General features: G+C 40.1%; 1 protein-coding gene across 6 annotated transcripts in view; it reads right to left on the reverse strand.

Annotated features, from left to right (window-relative positions):
• The window catches only part of PCDH11X (protocadherin 11 X-linked), a 426,351-nt gene that overhangs the window by 176,853 nt on the left and 231,512 nt on the right, over positions 1 to 17,986 (reverse strand). Inside the window, exon 6 of one of the 6 annotated variants that reach the window (XM_068204556.1) lies at positions 12,394 to 12,840. The exons of 4 other annotated variants lie outside the window; for them this stretch is intronic. In XM_068204556.1, the coding sequence (XP_068060657.1) occupies positions 12,691 to 12,840 (150 nt within the window). In that variant the 3' untranslated portion in view covers positions 12,394 to 12,690. Of the gene's footprint in view, positions 1 to 12,393; positions 12,841 to 16,964; positions 17,396 to 17,986 lie in introns of those variants that run through there. One more of the 6 variants, XM_068204558.1, reaches the window with a different exon arrangement.

Below are 17,986 nucleotides of genomic sequence, written 5' to 3' on the forward strand. Positions count from 1 at the left end.
TTTCTCTATAATTTGCATTTTCCAATTGAAAATATTCCAAGTTCTGTTCTTTCAAGCACATAATTTCAAAGCTATGTTCTTTAGAAGGAAAACAATTTCACATCAGGTCCAAAATCGCTTCTGATAATCTCACGTAGCACATATTTACCTTCCTCTAGCACTAACCCCATATTCCCCACAACCTGACTGACTCTATTTTGAGACACAACTTCTCCACTGCTGATTCCTTTTCGCTCTGTTATTGCCAGTAACATTGCTGTATAATTAAACCCTGCCTTGTGCACCAAGGTCTGGAAGCTCACTGCTAATTGCTGCATTATTAATTGCTAAGTCAACTGGTGGCAACAGGGAGTCCAAGTGCTGTCTCTGGAGGGCCAAGAGGATTGTCAGAGAAGGAGCTTTTTAAATCTGTTTTCTCTCTTTCTGGCTGGGTTGTTTTCCTGCAGACAAGCAAGCAGCTATGGAATACCAAGCCACCCCATGGAATGGGCTGGGTGAGCTCTGAGAGAGCCATGCTCTAATGAGATTGTGTCACCACACTTGCTCAGTAATGACTATTGAAGGCACAGAAGAAGAATGCTACAAGTATAATTATAGTACCTGACAGACTAACAAGTTAAGTAGGAGATACCTCCAAATTCACCCAGCCTGTCTCTCGACTGATGCAATATTTAAAATGCTCCACACAGATCCATGCATGTGCAGCATGACAATTGATTGGCATGAGGTGATTTGTTATCCTGAGTGATGCCAGTATGATCCTCACCCCCAGTCTTTTATTGATCCTTGGAACAAATATCCTCCTGTACTGGTTTCATTAGACAGGCTCTGTCTTGTTAATTACCGCTCTCTCAAATCTTTTGGTGTTTCATTAAAGTGAACAAATTGAAAGAATTAAATAAACAATCCGAGTCAGCTGCCACTGTCGTAGTGGTCTTTAATTCCCCTGAATACCAATAAGGAAAGTTTCCCTCCCCTTTTTTCTTTAGTATTTCCGACATCGAGTCACAACAAAGTGGTGCAATGCACCATAAGAATTTACTAAATCAAGTTGGAAAATAGTCTGAAAGTCTTGGCTGACTACATCCCAAATCCTTTTGGACTTTAGGGAAGGTTCTTCTACCTCACTGCTGATACAGAGTTTCATCAGCTTCTCTGCAACAGATCAAAAGGAGTTGTTTTCCCCTATTCACAAGACAGAGAGTGAAGGACTAAACAGCAGAAATAATTTGTATGAAGATTTCCAAAATGAATCATATTAAGTTGCACTCATAAAAAACATTTGAAAATTGCTTTTGCTGGGGAAAAAAATACTTTTGTTCCGTTATAAAGAAAATAGGCATTTTTTTTCCTCCTGAAAGGTAAAATTTGGAAATCTGAATAAAAGGAAAAATAAAATTAAAAAAATATTCTCTTCACTGGATAGAATTGATTTTGGAAGGCTGTACAGCACTAGAAATTTGAAATAGGGAACATTCTCTATAGTCAGAATAAATAAAACTAATAAAAACTCAAGATTCAAGATGATTAAGAATAGCCAGGGCACTTTTTACTAATGAATCCTTTATTCTCTGTGTTCTCAAGCTTTTGGAAATATCTACATCTCCCTGAGCATATTTAGCAGCTTTATCAGTCTTAAGGTAATGATTCCCTCACCTCTTTTCTCTCTGCTGCCATCCAGTCTCTAACAGATTTCCTTAAAATCTGCAGTGAGACATTAAAAAATGGGAAGCAGCAGAATTCAGAGGAAGCTGCTATTTTGCCCAATTTTCCTAAAAACCCAGAAACATCTGAAAATAATTCAGCTGCTACTTAAGCACCTTTTTCTCCTGTTCCATTCACTTCTTTAGCAGCTTACCTTCCCCAGGGCAGAAGCTTTGCTAGAGAAACCCCCAAGCCCCACAGAGCTAAGCTTCAATAAATAATGGACCAGGAGGAGATCTGGCCTAAAGTCCACTTCCTTTTTTCAAGAAAACCACACTCAATGTCATATTTACACTAAAGTGAGAGACTACAGTCCTAGGATGGAAACCTGGCAGAATTTTGACATCTTAAAGCAGATCCTGGCTATCTTGAACCTGCACTTTTGGGCTCAGGGACTTTGGGAGAGGCACTACTTTTCAGCAAACATCTGTTCATTTTCAAAAGGATAAAGCATAAACCCAAGAATCACACCAATGAGCAGCTCTGTGAGTTGAAAACTGCAAGAATTAACAGCAATACAAACACACATTTATATGAACTGGAGACCAAAGGGGCACAGCCACAAAGTGAGGTTGAAACTACTGATGTGTCACCTTCCCTTCCTCCCCTATTCCCCTTTCTCTCTCCTTTCTCTTCAGTTTTCTATCTTCTGCTCATCTTTATCTGAAAGGGACCTATCAGCTATTATGTGGCTGCCTGGTGGTGATGAGACTGCCAAAATGTGACAGCCTTATCTACAGCACAGCCCTGCAAATTGCCAACCATTGATCCAGCAACCTGGGCCAGCTGATCAGTGCAAGCTGCCTTGATTTCTTTTCTTCTGGGAAAGAAATGAACTTCTCTGCCAGCAGCTGCTATCCTGCCAGTGCTATTCCCCAGCCAAACAAAGGGCCTGAAAATTAGAATTTAGTTAGATGAATTAACAAGGCAACCCTTTCTCCTCACTTGATTTTTTGCTGTATTCTGGATGTTGCATGGCATCCTGAAATGTGAGGGGAAAACAATACAATTGATTATTGTAATTTCTCTTCAGGGTTCATGTACATAAATGTCTTCCAGGTACATTGCTGAGAATTTCCAGATCCCCAGAAACTTATATCCCAGCAGCTCTTCAAAGCATTCTTTCTCCATTATTACAATCAGATTTCACAACCAAAAAAACTTTAGCTAGTTATGCCCCACTGTGAGGAGGAATAATATTTTACTTAGATTTTTCTCCTGTAATGATGTTCCTTGTGGGATCATTTGAAAAACTCTATTTGCCTCTTGAAAAGGAGAGCAAAAATGATAAAAAGGCAAACTCCTAGCTCTGGTTTTACACCTACATTCTATTGCTTGTGTACAGTCATCTCTCAGCCTATAACAGCTTTACACAAATAATGTGGGTGTGCTTCGACACAGAGCAGGTTAAATATAACAAAGAAAGATCAGGAATATCACTTTCTTGCCTAATTTATTGAAAATGGGACATTTTGTAGTTTCTCTCTTTTTAACTCTCATTTTATATCACCATTTCCTTTGCTAGGTATTTCTCAGTTTAGCTAAACTTCCTGCAGAGCTGTGCTTTCATGGGCTTTGGTTTTACCTCTGAGGACACCTTCAGATCGTTCTGTATTTTATTCTGAACTCCTGAAATACTTCCTAGCATTTTTGATGGACTTCTTTAACTACCACACTTAATTACCACACTTTATTAAGCCAGAATATTTATCAGCCTACAACACTGTGTTGCAAAATCAACAGGGTGCTCATTGAGCCCTTTCTTCACAAACTGGGGTTTAGGTGCACCAGGAAACCCAGCCCTTCTTTCCAGCTGCAAGAGATTTGTTGCTACTTCACCCAAAATAAAACATTTCACATTGATGGACACCTCCTGGCTCCAGGCAAGGCTAAATCTGTGTAGCCAGCTCCAAAAGGTAACATCAGAAAGGAGCTCACACCTCTCATTACATCAGAGAAAGATGTAAAATATGCATCGTGGCAGCTGAACTCCCCTGGGAAAGCAGGGTTTGTCACACTTTATAACACTTCCTCCCAGCTGCTCTGGTGCCTCTGCTGAGCTTTGGTGGATGGGATAAATCAGAGGGGACACGGCAGCCAGCAGTGCACGGGCTCCCACTCACTGCCATCAGGGCAGCAAATGCACTCTGCCAGCCCCAAAGGATGCTAAAATGCTTTTTTTTCCCTGAGTCTTCTATGTAGGAATGATTCCTGTCCTTCTGGCAAAAACGTATTTAGCACAGTTTTTAATTCCTCTTTTGGATGTTACTCATGCCTTCCCCCCTTTGAGTTCAAAGTCTCCACTATACTTGGAAAAAACCCACAGAAATATTAAGATGCTGTACCAATAAAAACACTTGAAGAATGAAAAGCCACGCAGAAAAAGAATGAATTACTGAAAGATTAGTGCCATAATTACCAAACATAAGCTAATTCCTACTTGTAACACAAGAAAATGCAAGAAAAGAACTCCAGTTCCATTCAGTAAGGAGTAGAAGCTGTAAAATCTACTGCAATTGTAGGAGTTAAATTCCTCATTCTGCTTGAATGCTCGATGGGAAAAACATCATCCACATCTAAATAAAGCACTTACGAAAGGCTTAACTGCAAGTACATGAGGAGCTGAAATTAGACTACCTAGTTAACCAAACTTCAGTGGACGTTTAAGTGCTAACTTAGATTAACATAATTTTACTGATTTCTCATCTTGGTATGTTCTTCTGGATATTGGAGGAGCATCAGTTTATAGTTCCATGGGAATGCAGAGCTTGGAATCACTGCAACACTTTTAATTTCTCATTAGGACTTTATTTACTGGCTGCAGATGTGATGGGGTTTAACTGCAGCCTGTGCTGGAGGGTCCCTGAATCACAGTAAATTACAATTACAAACTGTTGTCTTCCACTTTCTTTCCACTACTTCTTGCACTGGCTTCAATCATGCCAAAAAAATTTTAGCCAGCCAGAGAACTCTTACCAAAATAAGTCACTGACTGACTAGAAGCAGTTTGCCAAGGGAAAAACTGGGAACCACTGGCAGGAAGAGAGAAGAGCCACAGCATCCAAGCCAGCATTTTACAAGCTGAAGGTCTAAGAGCTTATTGACAAAAGCAGGCAATCCAAATTAAGAGCAAATTACATAAACAGATAAATGTGCAGTTGGGAATCCGAGGCTGTGTTCACCCACTGCCTGCTTACAAAATTGCTAAAAGCCTGGGTCAGGCACTTCCAAAAAAATCATATATCACATACAACATTCTGTGCTTCTCATTTATCTGGAAAGCCTTGCAAAGCTTTATTATGACAATCATTAAAAAAAACCCCAAGACAATTAGAAAAATAAATTAAAATAATGGTAAGGGAGCTTCAGACATGAGTGATAATATCAATCTGTTACTTTGGCAAAAATAATTAGAAGAATTATTCACTTTGTGTAACTTTTAATGACCTTATACTTAAGGAAAAAATATAGTGAGACAGAGAAAGACAAAGAGCTCACAGAATATGCAATGGAGATGCAACCTGCCACTTTCTACTTGTTCCAGTGTCACTTCTGTGACCTTGGCTAAGCCTAACTCGTTTTTCATCCCACATCTGAAGGATGCTCTGATTTTCTGCTGCTTCTTGGTACCTTTATATTCCTCACAATGCAGTCACCCACAAACTGTCTGACAGATCAGCACGCTGCACACACACCACAACACGTGGGATGTCTGGAGTGCTTGACAAAGCTGGGAATGATTATTCTCCCACCATCACACCCGAGTCCTGAGGCCCGCTTCTCTCCAGAGCCTTGACCCCAAGCAGTTCTGCAGGCAGGAAGGCAGCAGTCCTTAACCTGCATGAGCTCAGGTGTCTACTGAGCTTTCCTGGTGTCACAGGACCAGAGAAACAAAGCAGACAAATAATATTTAAGTCACCTTGTTTGCACGTGGACAGAAAAAAAAAAACAACATTTTTGTTCTCTCAAGTTTTCACATTCTATCCCGTTTTAGGTCATTTCCTGATGTGAACTACCCCTCACGTAACTCCACAGGTCTTGCTTTACACTCCTCTTGACTGTGAAGAAAGAAGGAGCCAATTATTACCCTGCTTTTTATCATCTTTAACCACAATATTATCCTGTCTGCAGTCCCCAGTGACTTTGCAGTGTCCTGTTTCTGCCCTTTTCCTCTCCAGGAGAAGCACAGACACACCCTGAACTTTGCACACAAACACCTCCACAGAGGCCTGGTGGCATTGTGAATTCCATCTCAAAAATGGCACTATGATGATAAGATTTTTAATTAGTTTAACACTGGCATTTCTTCCTCTGTGCACTCATCACATCCACGAGCTCCTAACGAAGCTCTGGGAGCACAAATAACCACGGAGGCTCTGAGAGGGCTCCCAGCACAGCCCAGTGAGCAAACAGAGCTGCTCTCCAGTACAATATTTTGTGAGCAGGACCAAAGTACTCTAAGTGCAGAGGTCATGAGCCTGGACCTCTCCTGAAGCAGCTAGTGGATCCTTCAGATGAGTGAGGAGAGGGATTGAGGCAGCAAAAGCAGCGCAGGGCTCTGTATGGCAAAGCCAAACCTAAGAAATCTGTCCTGCCCGCACTGCAGCACCATGCTGCTGAAAAATTGGGTTTTTTTTGTCCTTTTCTAGGCTCGTGGGAAGGTGAACTGTGGCAGGGATCTGACCTCTGCCAGCTGCTGCCCTTTCCTAACCCTCATTTCCACTGGAGCCAAAATGATCTGGGCTGTGGGGCAGTGGCAGAGCCAGCCCTGATTTCACCACCCCACTGCACAGGGCTCTTTGAAGCCATTATTTTGCTGCCTGAAAAACTCTGAAGATTTTCACGTTTCAGAGAGATGAATTCACTGCCTGTGCCTAAAACACTCACAGAGTGGTCTCTGCTGAGAAGGGTCTATCTCAGATACACATCTAATTATCTCCCATTCTCACAGATGTCATTTCTAAAAAAAAAAAAGTTGAATTGCATTTTTCAAGTTTCCCTTCCCCCTGAAGAGCTGCTGCCATCCCCACTTTAGTTCTCCAGTTGATTAGGATTATTTCTCCCAGCTTTTTGCATGCCCAACCTCTCACCAAGAGCCAGTGAAGTCTGCTCTGATCTATTGATGTCACATGGTTTTCATTGTGTTCACTCCCAGTTTTTCCAGGAAGTCTTACCATAAGATGAGGCAATTTTTCAGCACTGCCTACTAAGTAGCTTACACTCTGAAGCAGGAGGATCAAGAATCTTCATAAACAATATCTTATGTAATTAGTAATTCCATTTACATGCTGTAAATTTCTAATCCTTGTCAAATGTAAGATATTTCATTGATTAGGGTAAATGCCACATTTTCTAACAGACTTTTCACTCTTGCCTTCGGATATTTGAGATATGAACAAAGTGCACTGATGAGAAATGAGGCAGGACCAGTTCTGTGAGACAGAACCTACAAATGCCAATCTTGTCCAGTTCCTTGAGAACAGAAATCATCCTGGACAAGCCCCAGCACTGAAAATTGCAAGAGACAGCGTGGATTCCAAGATATCTGGTGTTTGTGTAGTCTCTGTGGCAAAGCTGGTACTAAAATGAGTTCATGCCCTGTTAACAGCCACCTCTTTCAGAAATGTTTAGTCATGAATCAGAGAATACCTGATAAAACAGCACCCACTGACTTTTACCACAGCAAAATCTTGTAAATAATTTATTGTCAAGGAGGAACAACACTGCACAAGACACTCACAGACACACGCTGAATTTTCATTGCCATTGCCACACTTTTGGTAGAGTTGTGCAAAATCTGCTATTATTCCCAGCACCATTTGTATTTGTATACAGTGCTCTGGATTGATCCATTATTTAAATAACACCCAGCTCCAGACTTCCCTCTCCACATTAGACACCTTTCAAATGTTAAGGGAGGGAGAGAAAAGGCAAGAAATAAACAGGGTTTGATTCAACTTAACTCAGGGGAAATGTGGCATGCATCAATAATGGGGAGGCAAATTAATCTTAAAAATACTAGTGGGTTTGACAGTGCAATATACACCTAAGATTTATTTCCATCTTTTCCTCTGCAGAATATTGAGCTCTCAGTGTTTCTACTTATATTTACCTATGTGGTTGCATCTGTTCCCCTCCTGAGTAAACTACAATGATTCTCTTTTAGCTAGAAAATTTCTACAAGAAATTTTTGTTTGTTCATTTCCATGAACAATCCCAAAAGATTAGTGCATGACAGAAATTCTTCCTTTTTTTAAGAGACCAGCACCAAGAACTTCCATCAGTGCTGTCTTCTCAGCTGTAACTCAGAATGCCATTTATGACAAATATCCAAATCCCCCTGATATTAGAGGGGGAATCCCTACTGAGGTGAGCCCCAGTTAGACAGGCCTGAAGCAATGCAGGGATAATTCATGAGAAGGTAAAAATGGCACAGATTCTTAACACCAACAGGTGGGAGAGAGAGAGAGAAGGCTGGAGCAGGAATGGAGAACATCTCTAAAACTCCAAGAAGCAGAACTCGAGAGTACACACAGGTATATTCTGTGTCCAAATCAAGCTGTCTCTTTGTACACCCAATAATATTTCAGAAATACACGATTCAAAACAGACACAAAGCCAGACAACTAGGAAAAAAAATTATCGAGTTCTGTTATTAAGTTTACCCCACTGAGAAATAGCACTCTGTATTTTAGCAACTACTTTTGCATTGATACTTAATGGTTGCATAAGTTAACATTAAATAATGGTAATTATTTGCCATAGCAACTATAACAATATGTAATTTATATCTAGTTTTGAGCTGTAGGGATAGGTCCATTTCATTAAGCACACAGCCAACATACAGTGAAAATATCTGCACTTCCAATCAAACAAAGGAATGTGTGTGACAACAGGGTGAGGTGGCCATTTGTCCTCATTTCCCAAACAACACTAAATCATCTGTTTTTCTCCAAATCAAAGTGTATTTTGTTATTGATTATATTAAAGCAGATGAAAGTGTCTTTTCAGTAGGGAAATACAAAGTCAGTAATTGAAATGGTTACCATTTAGCTTAAAAACAACAAAACCTCAAGGTAGTTTATGGGGAAATATTTAAAGGCACATGGTTAAAAAAACCTTCAGGGTTTTTCAGCCATGCCCACCATCAGGTAGAAACACTTACATTAATCCACTAATTTCATCAGTAGTGGCAAAATTAGAAAACAAGCAGGAAAAAAACCCAAACAAATAATGTAAATAAAGTAGTAAATACTAAATAAAAGTAATATATTTACTAACTTAATTTAATTTTTAACTAATTTAAATAAATTTACTTTTTACTTTAGTAAATAAAAGACAGTCCTGGCATTTCAGTGAGATCATTTCCACTTAGCTTCATATATGTCTGATTTTTCTCTCTGCCCCATAGAAGCCTTTTAAGAAGAAGGAGATCTATTTTACGATAAATGGACTGGAAAACCTGATCCAGACAGGTTTTTTTTTTTTTCCTCCAGTAACACAAATGTGAGGCTGTCACTTCTGGTGGGAGGTGCAGGATGCTGCTGGACCCTGGTGCCAGAGCACATCATCTGCACAGAGCATGGCAAAACTGAGACCTTCACATGAATTCCCACACAGAAAAGGAACAAAAAGCCTGGAGGACATTCAAAAGGCCCTAAAAAAGGAAATGAAATTGAATAGAAAGGAAAGGAAGGATTAAAGGAAGGTAAAGAATTGGAAGAGGCAGGCAAATTTGATGGAGATGAATAAAGGGGTTGGAAAAAGGGAAAGCAAAAAGCAAAAGATACCCAGAAACTGAACCTCAGAGATGCACCCTGGAAGGAGAGAGCAGAGTCCTGTGCCCATTTCATGGACTGACAGCAAGAAATGAATCAGCAACTGAAGGACAAGGAGGTGCAACAGATTTACTAAGTGTCTTTGATCAATTACTCTGGCTCTCTATAAATTGTCCCACAGTGCTGCTGAGGACAGACTCACTGGCATTACAGGGGGAAACCAGAGTGCTCCAGGTAAATATTTACTATTTAGCTCCTCCTGTGAGCCTGCACATGGGCTCATTTCTTGTGAACACAAGGAAGGAATCACGCCTTGCCACCAGTGTACATCTCTATGATATGAGGAACCTCTCTGGTGTCACATTCTGCAACAGAGGTGAAGCCTTTATACTCACCACTAGTGCTAGAGTGTTTTCAATGATTAAAAAAACCCAAAACCAACCAACCAAACAAAAACAAATAATAAGGAAAAAACAAAAAAGAAACCAAAACCACAAACTCAAACTAAAACCAAAACCATCAGAAGACTGGAAAGCAACTTTAAAGTGTTTGTGAGAATGCAAAGTTCTGAATTTCAGCATTTATGAAGCTGTTGTTTACACACCCAGCATAAATCTATCAGTAAACCTACACCAAAAACTCTACTGTGTGTACTCTACCACCTTCTCCAGCTTCTTCTGAACCTTGCAGTCCAAGAATTGAGCTGGGTATTGCATAACTGTAGGACAAGTTCTGTATTTCACTAGATGGCTTCAATCACTCATCAGTTGGAAACCTTTTAGTCTGATCTTGATAAAAGCTACCTTTGATCTGCAAAATACAACTAGCCAAGCTATTAAGGCCATCTGACACATCACAAATCAAGTGATGAGTTATCAAACAGCTCTCAAAAATATCCTTGAAAATGAGCATATTTATTAATGTCTTCCAGTGCACTGCTAACAGTTTTAGTTTTGCATATCAATAGTTAACAAGTGTTAATAGCAGCAGCATTTTCTGGAGTCATTAGATCAATCTGAAAGGAAATGTCTTCCTACAGAATCATACATTTCCACTAGACATGGTGGTGTAATGGAGTTAAATTATTTAAATGTAATTACAAACCCAAGCAAGGCACCGAAGCCATGTACCAATATTACAAACTGACGTGGCAACAATATATAATGCATTTCCAGCAGCGTGCTAGGAATGCTAACAACTCTTTTCTTGTCTACTGAGGAGTTTTCAAAGCATTTGGGCCCAGAGAGTTCCATCTTTTTGATTCCTTTTTGTGATAGTCCAACACGTTTCTTTGACAAACCCAGCTCAGTGTGCAAACTAAGTGACCAGGTTGGATTTGAAGCAAAAAAGTGAACTAAATCCACACCAACAGAAAGAATAAATCCAACAGCAAAACCTGCTGCAGAGGGAGATGGATGACAGCTGACTGACAGAATCACAGTTTCACACTCCCCAGCTTGGAAATAAGTAAATTACATTTCCCACACAAAAGCAGTGCAATTACTTGTGAAGTGAAACCATAATCCTAATTTGACTTCACATCTGGGTTATTATATCCCATTGAGAACCTTTCTCCTTTCACCGCACAGGTTAGGACAGGAAAAGCAAGTTGGCAAAAAATCACATTTGAAGAGTGGTCAGAAAAAGAAAATGGAAAAGCAAAGAATACCCAGCAGGGAGAGTTTTAGCAGTTAGCAGCTGGCAAGGTAAACTCTGGAGCTGAGGGCAAGTGGTAGAAGGCAAGAAAGAAGCTCTAATAAAGATGAACACCAAGTGGAAAACACAGACTAAATAATAATTACTTGGAGCCTGCTGCCTGTATTGTAATCAAATTTCCCTCTGTACTGAGTCTGAAGGATCAAATCAAACACCACATGCACATTGGGACATTATTCTACTGCAGCCAAACTGTTTTAGCACCTCTCTCTCCCACTTCTGCTCAAGGGAAGCTTTAGGAAGCTTTAGGAACCACTGCAGTCCCACACCAGCTGAAGTCTAGGATTTCTTTTTGGTATTTTCATTTGGCTTTTGGGCCCCCAAAGAAATATCTGAAAAAAATCCCCAAAAAACAGTGGCTCCATTTTCTCCAGTGATAAAAATCTCAATTTTTAATTTATAACAGCTCCTATTTAATATTTTCCTTAGATGTCTGCTGCTAGAGGGATGTGATTATATGACACTTGGAGATTTAAGAGATTGCAGAAGGATTTAGTATATGAATCTTAATCAAAGCTGTAAAGCAAATGCAGAAAAATCTTCCTAAAATATGCAATGCAAATGTTATGATTTTCAATCCAGTCTTGTGATCCCCAAACAAATGAGGCTGGAAATATTGGATAAGAAGTCCCTAACTTTTGGGGTGGGGGGGGGGGGGGGGAGGGAATCCAAAACAAAACAAAACAAACAACAAAGAACAGAACAGGTAGGATTTATGCACTTCTATTTTAAAGATTTCTGACATCACCGGAGGGAAGATGCTGTATCCTGCATGTAGCACAGACCCAGCAGAGAGTTCCAAGAGAAATGCCTGAAAAGGGATCTATCCCATCCCACCAAGGGAACAAAACAAAACATTCTGTCATTCTTTGTTTTGTCGTTTTCCAGGACAACGTAGCTCCTGAAGGGTGTTTGGCTGAAGCAGAAGGTGATGCAGAAGTGTCTCCAGGGACATTTTCTGACCTTTTCAGAGAAGCAGCTCCTGGTCAGGACCTTCCCTCTCCCTGCAACCCCCTCCTGCCCAGGCTGGGTGTGGAGCAGCAGAACAGAACCAGCAGCCTCTGCTCCCCAAGGTGCCTGATGGACAGGAATAAATCCTTTTAGTGCCTTTTCCTATGTTGCTTTATAGGTTAACATAGGTTAATAACCCACAGCTTCATGGAACAGTCCAAGGAAGCTGGAAAGCAGAGCCCTCCTTTCGTCAGGGTGTGCTGGTTTGATGCCTTCTCTTTCCAATGCCAGCAGATGTCATTGTCTCCTAATCTTTTTTTTTTTTTTTTCCCTTATCAGGAGTGATGCATTTAACTCAAAAGCTCTCATTCACAAGCAGAGAGAGTTACAAGTCATCCAGACAAATTTATCTCAGCTCAAAATGAGGAAAATTGGCTGATTTGCCACTTCAGCTCTTTCCAGAGGATTCCAGCATGTCTGGGAGGTCTGAGCTCCCTCTGCAGAGTCTCTACCTGCACGTAGCACTCTCCTAAAGCTCCCCTCATTTGATTTTCATTCTGTACCTTGTGCCTTCAGGCCCTCCCTGGCATGGGGAAAGCAGCATTCCCGGAGGGGAGCAGCTCCTTTCCGAGCACTCCCAATGATTGGCAGCTCTTGGGCTTTGTAAATATTGCACTGACTTGAAAAGAAGCTGCAAAATAAATGATCAGTGCATGGCAGCCCTTAGCAGAGTCTTCCACGAGTGATGGTAATGAAATGAAAGCAATTCAAGCTCAGGGGAGGTTGCATTTGGGGGGTTTTAAATCTGTTCTGGGAAGGCAGGGACTCTGTCCGCTTTGCAGATTCAATAAATAAGAATATGGGGCTGCGTAGATTCTTGTTAGAAGAAGAAAAATGAAATGATAATGGAAATAGTGGTCACAAACAGAGAAAGAGACTAAGTTTTCCTTATGAAACAGACAGTAAAACTGGCATTATTCACACATTGGGCCCGACTTTGTCCTCCAATTCAGAGTATGGATTTTCACGCACCAATTTTTAAACTATGTATACAGGACTCGGCTCACATAGGCAGTGCCTTTGATTTTCTTTTCATCGTTAATATCTTCCTATTTCATTTACTGCAAGAGCATCAATGTTTGGTCTATTTCCTCATTTGAAATGTACTTATATCCTCACTCAGCTCCAAGGACAAAATCCCATTGCTACATTGCTGAGGGTGCTACAACAGAAGGTCGGTGTCAAGCATTTCCCAGTAACAATACAGCTTTGATTGGAAGTCAAAAAGCTGGGAAACCTTGAATGGTGATTCAATACCTGCTTCATATGTAATTTTGTCGTATTTAATACGAATGAACCTTCAAACTTCAATCACATTATGGGCTGCTCCCACCAAAAAATCAGCTCTGTAATAAAAAGTATTCTCTCCTGCAACTAATGAAAGTAGAAGAGGTTTGCTCATTATCACTTTACTCATTGCCATCATTTGAAGGACTTAATTAATACTGTTACATTCTGTTGCGTTCCTAGGAGTTCACAATCCAGCAGTTGTTAATGTTGGCTGCAGCAGGTGGAATTGATATTTTTGAAGTGGTTGTTAAAAAATCACTGCAGAAAACACCTCCACGGAGCATGGAGAGCAAAACATAATGCTGTCAGTCTGTGCATGGAACTGGGGGATCTGGAGCCTCCCTTGGGAAACTAATGTTGGCATAATTTGATTCTGAATAAAATTGAACCCCAAAAATCCAGATTTAGTTTTATGATTGAAACAATAAAGCAGGAATAAGGAATTCTAGATTTCAGTTCAAAGTTTCTCACTAAATAGATGGGGTTTTGAAATAGGCAAGAGCGTTTAAAATCAGAAAATAAGGAGATTTCACAGCACCATTGCAATACTTCAGCATGTGCTTCAGCTGTGTGGGGAAGCCATGAAGTCACAGAGCACCTCAAACTGCACCTTTTCCTGTTTCTCATAAAATGGATTGCAAATGCTGCAGATGACTTTGGAAGGCAAATGCCACAGGTGACATTACAAAATTGTTTACTGAGATCCCTCCTTCACTGTTCTTACAAGCTTCTACACAGAATAGATGTCTTAGATAAACTTAGATAGAAGAGTCTGCCAAAAAGCCCAACACAAAATAACAAAAAAAGCAAGATTGGTGACAATTCCAGCCTATATCCAAATACTGAGTATGGACAAGAGTTAATGAATTTAAATTATTACATTTTCTTTCCATTTTTTGGGATAGCACTTATGGGTTCTTAACTTATTGCAATTACAGTGCGTGCTAGTAATTTTTATCTAATAAATCATCCCCTCAATTTGTCTCCAGTGAAGTGGCAGTGCAATATAAATGTTACATGACAAAGTGAATTTTATTTTTCTCAGAGATTTTTTCTGTTTGAAATTTCCAGTGTAGTCCTTTCAAAAAGTTGTGTCTGATTCTCTCCACCACACAACAGCAACATGGAAATAGGAATAGGCAGAGGAATTGCCCTGTGAAATTTGTTGCCAACACAATGATTTTTAAAATTTCTATTCTGATCCAAGCAAGATTTTGGACAGGATTTCTTCTCTCACTGTGAAGGCCTAGGAAGACCACAAATCCTGTCGTAGTTCAGGAATTTTTCAGTACTTTTGTCTTTGAGTGCTCCTCAGCTGCTCAGAGGACAACCAAACACACTGAGAACTGGTCCTCAAATGGTGCAAACACCTTTATATCAGAAACCAGAGATAATTTGCAATGATTGCACAGAATTAGTGCAATCATTCTTACCTATACACCCATTTCGTTATTGATGTTTAGAGACAGACTGAAATCTCAAGTCTATGTTAAATGAAGTGTCTGAGGTGAACAAAAATATTGAAACTAGTTAAGAGTAGTTATAACATTTCCCATGGGATTTCAGCAGTTTACAATTTAGAGAATAAAAACATTTTAGATCCAGTTAAATACGAGGGTCCTTAGCTCTGACACTGTAGTTTTGAAAGCAAAAAAAGGCAACAACCCCACCTCTCACACTATCTAGGGGCCTTGATATTGCACTCCACAAGCTGCCCAAATTGTTTCCAGCAGTTCAATATCTCTCACAGGGATTTCAAATTAAATGCAAAATACAGTCCCTGAAGTGGAAGGCTACTATTTTATCCAGATAACCACCATGGAGGAGGTCTCTCCTTCCACAGCATTTTGGAGAAATTGCAATGCATTAGTAACATGCAATCCAAAGGAAAAGTATAAAATTGATAGCCTAGAAAACATCCTGTGTAAAATATCAAACTATATTTGTAAAAAGAGAAGAGTTTCCATATGAAACTATGTCCTATAAACTCCTGGATGAAGGTGAGCCTTCACCTGGAGAGAAACTGTTCTGTCAATAATCTGCTGGTGTTTGCTGCAGTCAAAGGAGCACTGAGAACACAGCCCCAGCTTCCTGTCAATACAGCCCTGGGGTTTTTATTCTAATGTTTTATAAGGACAAAAACATCATTTGAATGTCAAAGCTTTTGATCTGGGAGAAAACTATTAAAGACTCAGGAAGCAAATGCAGGTATAATTATTTTAAAATTTGCTCTTGCATGTCAGTGTTGTCATATGTGTGTGTGTGTCTCCTTTTCACAAAATGAAAAATGTCTCTAAAATGTCCTACTCATCTCTCAGGGGCTTTTTCCTCTCCCTCATGATCTACATTCTCCAGAATACTGCAATGTGACTTGGTAAGTCCATCAACAAATGGATTATAATGGATAGAAAGGGAAAATAATTTATATTTCATGATATGCTTTAAGGTACTCAACTGAAAGGTCTTTCAGGAAGCCAGTGTTCTTATTTCTCTAATTTTTAAATGAGTAAAAAAAAAAAAAAAAAAAAAAAAAAAAAAAAAAAAAAAAAAAAGCAGTATGGATAGGTTAATTCTTGTTTCACTGGAAAGCCAGAGACTTCCCATCAGCAAAGTTGCCAGGAGTTAACTTGCACTCAAAACAGAGAATCAGATTGCAAGCCTCAAACCCTGCACGTACCATATACCTCTTGAAATAATTACAAAAACACAGGGAATGACATGCACAGAGGCCTAAAAATTGAAGACAAGACCAGCAGCAGGCTTTTCAGGGCTTGCAGCTGGGTTTTCCTTCCCACTCCTAGGAGCCCTGGGATGGGGCAGCAGCTCTCAGGATCCCCCCCGAGCTCCCTGCCCTGCACATTCAGGGACATTTCTCTCCCAGGCACAATTAATCCCCAAGAGCTCACAACACACACTGATGTGGGTTTACCACAAAGGACAACAATTTCCTGCGCTGCTCTCTAGCTAAGTGAAGAGTGGACAAGTGGGCAGATTTTATTGGAAATATGGATAAACCTTGCTGCTCTGGAGCATTTATTTCAGTGCCCCTGCACAGCCATTCATCACAGCAGCAGAGGTGCTAAAGCCATTGTGTTAGAAAATAATTTGATTCATGGCACTTGATATGGAGTCATCCCAACGTGACAAATCAAGCTTTAGGCACTGCATCAAGAGCTATAAATGGTGAGGAATGTATTGGGAAGCATGGATTCCACCTTGCTGGGCAGTAACAGATGTGCCATGCTAAGGACATGGTGTTTTGGGCAAGGGGGGAGTGTGTTAACTGAGGGACTCCAGGCTTTTGACATCAGTGCATCAATAGACTTCTTCATTTCAGGAGAGGCAGCTAAAGATCATCTCAGAATGAAGACTGAAGAAAGCTATTGGTTATTGGAAACCACAAGGCACCACATCCTGCTTCAGGTGATTGAGATTTGCCTTGAGCTTTTTCTCCTCTCTCCCTCAGAGAATTCCCTCCACACACCATCACTCAAGTTTAAGCCAGAATCATCTAACTAGCTCAATTATCCCAATTATTTTAAGCTTCTACTGCAGTTACAAAAGTTTCACTCCTTACTCTGGGTCACTACTCAACGTACAAACCCAAATTTTTTCTCAGGTTCTTCCTCATCCCCTCCTGTTCCTTTCCAGAAGCTCCAAAAGACACTTTTAAAAGAAGACAGTCTTTACAGGCCTCCTTTGAACCCATACCTGAAATCACCATGTGTGTCAGCAAGTTCTTATGAGGGAAAATGCAAATATTTCTCCAAGATGCTGGGATTCAGTTGTTCTTGCAGACAAAGCTCAGCTGACTCCATGAATCATTTTCTTGATGACGAGCATGCACACCATGCCTCGTCCTCAAGAATGGCACTATTTTCTGGATGACCAGGCCACTACAACAGACTCAGAGCTAAACACAGGCACTAAACCCATTTCAACATTTAAGTTAAGCATTCAGTTTAGACACTAACAGATTCTTTCATACTCTCCCTTCTTTGATCCCAAGTATCCTCTAGCTACTAACCTTGAAGGTAGCACAGAGATTAAATTCCCAGTGATACACTTAAATAAGTTGCTGTTAGCAATGTGTTATCGTGTGACACTCGAGTCTATGAATCCTTTCTGTTGTCAATGACAGCTTAGTGATAAACTTCCCTCTCAGCCATAACACCCCCCTGATGCACCTTATTTTCCCATTTGCTTTTATGTTTAACAAAATGTCACAGAGATACAAATAAATAGGAATATACTGCATCAAATATTCCTCACGGTAACATTTTCTTAACAGACAATGACACAGACAGATAGATTTGTTTCTGTGGAAAATACAAGCAGATTTCAATGAACTGCCTTGTTCATCTCCAAATATAGACTCCCAGAAAAACTGCAGACCAAGGGCCCTTCTCTCCCTGTGTTTCCAGCCCTATAATAATGCATATATTCATATTCTAAAAGTGGTTTAAAAAAAAACATTTTGACTGCTT

The sequence above is a fragment of the Anomalospiza imberbis genome, chromosome 14 (genome assembly GCF_031753505.1).
Source record: "Anomalospiza imberbis isolate Cuckoo-Finch-1a 21T00152 chromosome 14, ASM3175350v1, whole genome shotgun sequence".
NCBI lineage: Eukaryota > Metazoa > Chordata > Aves > Passeriformes > Viduidae > Anomalospiza > Anomalospiza imberbis.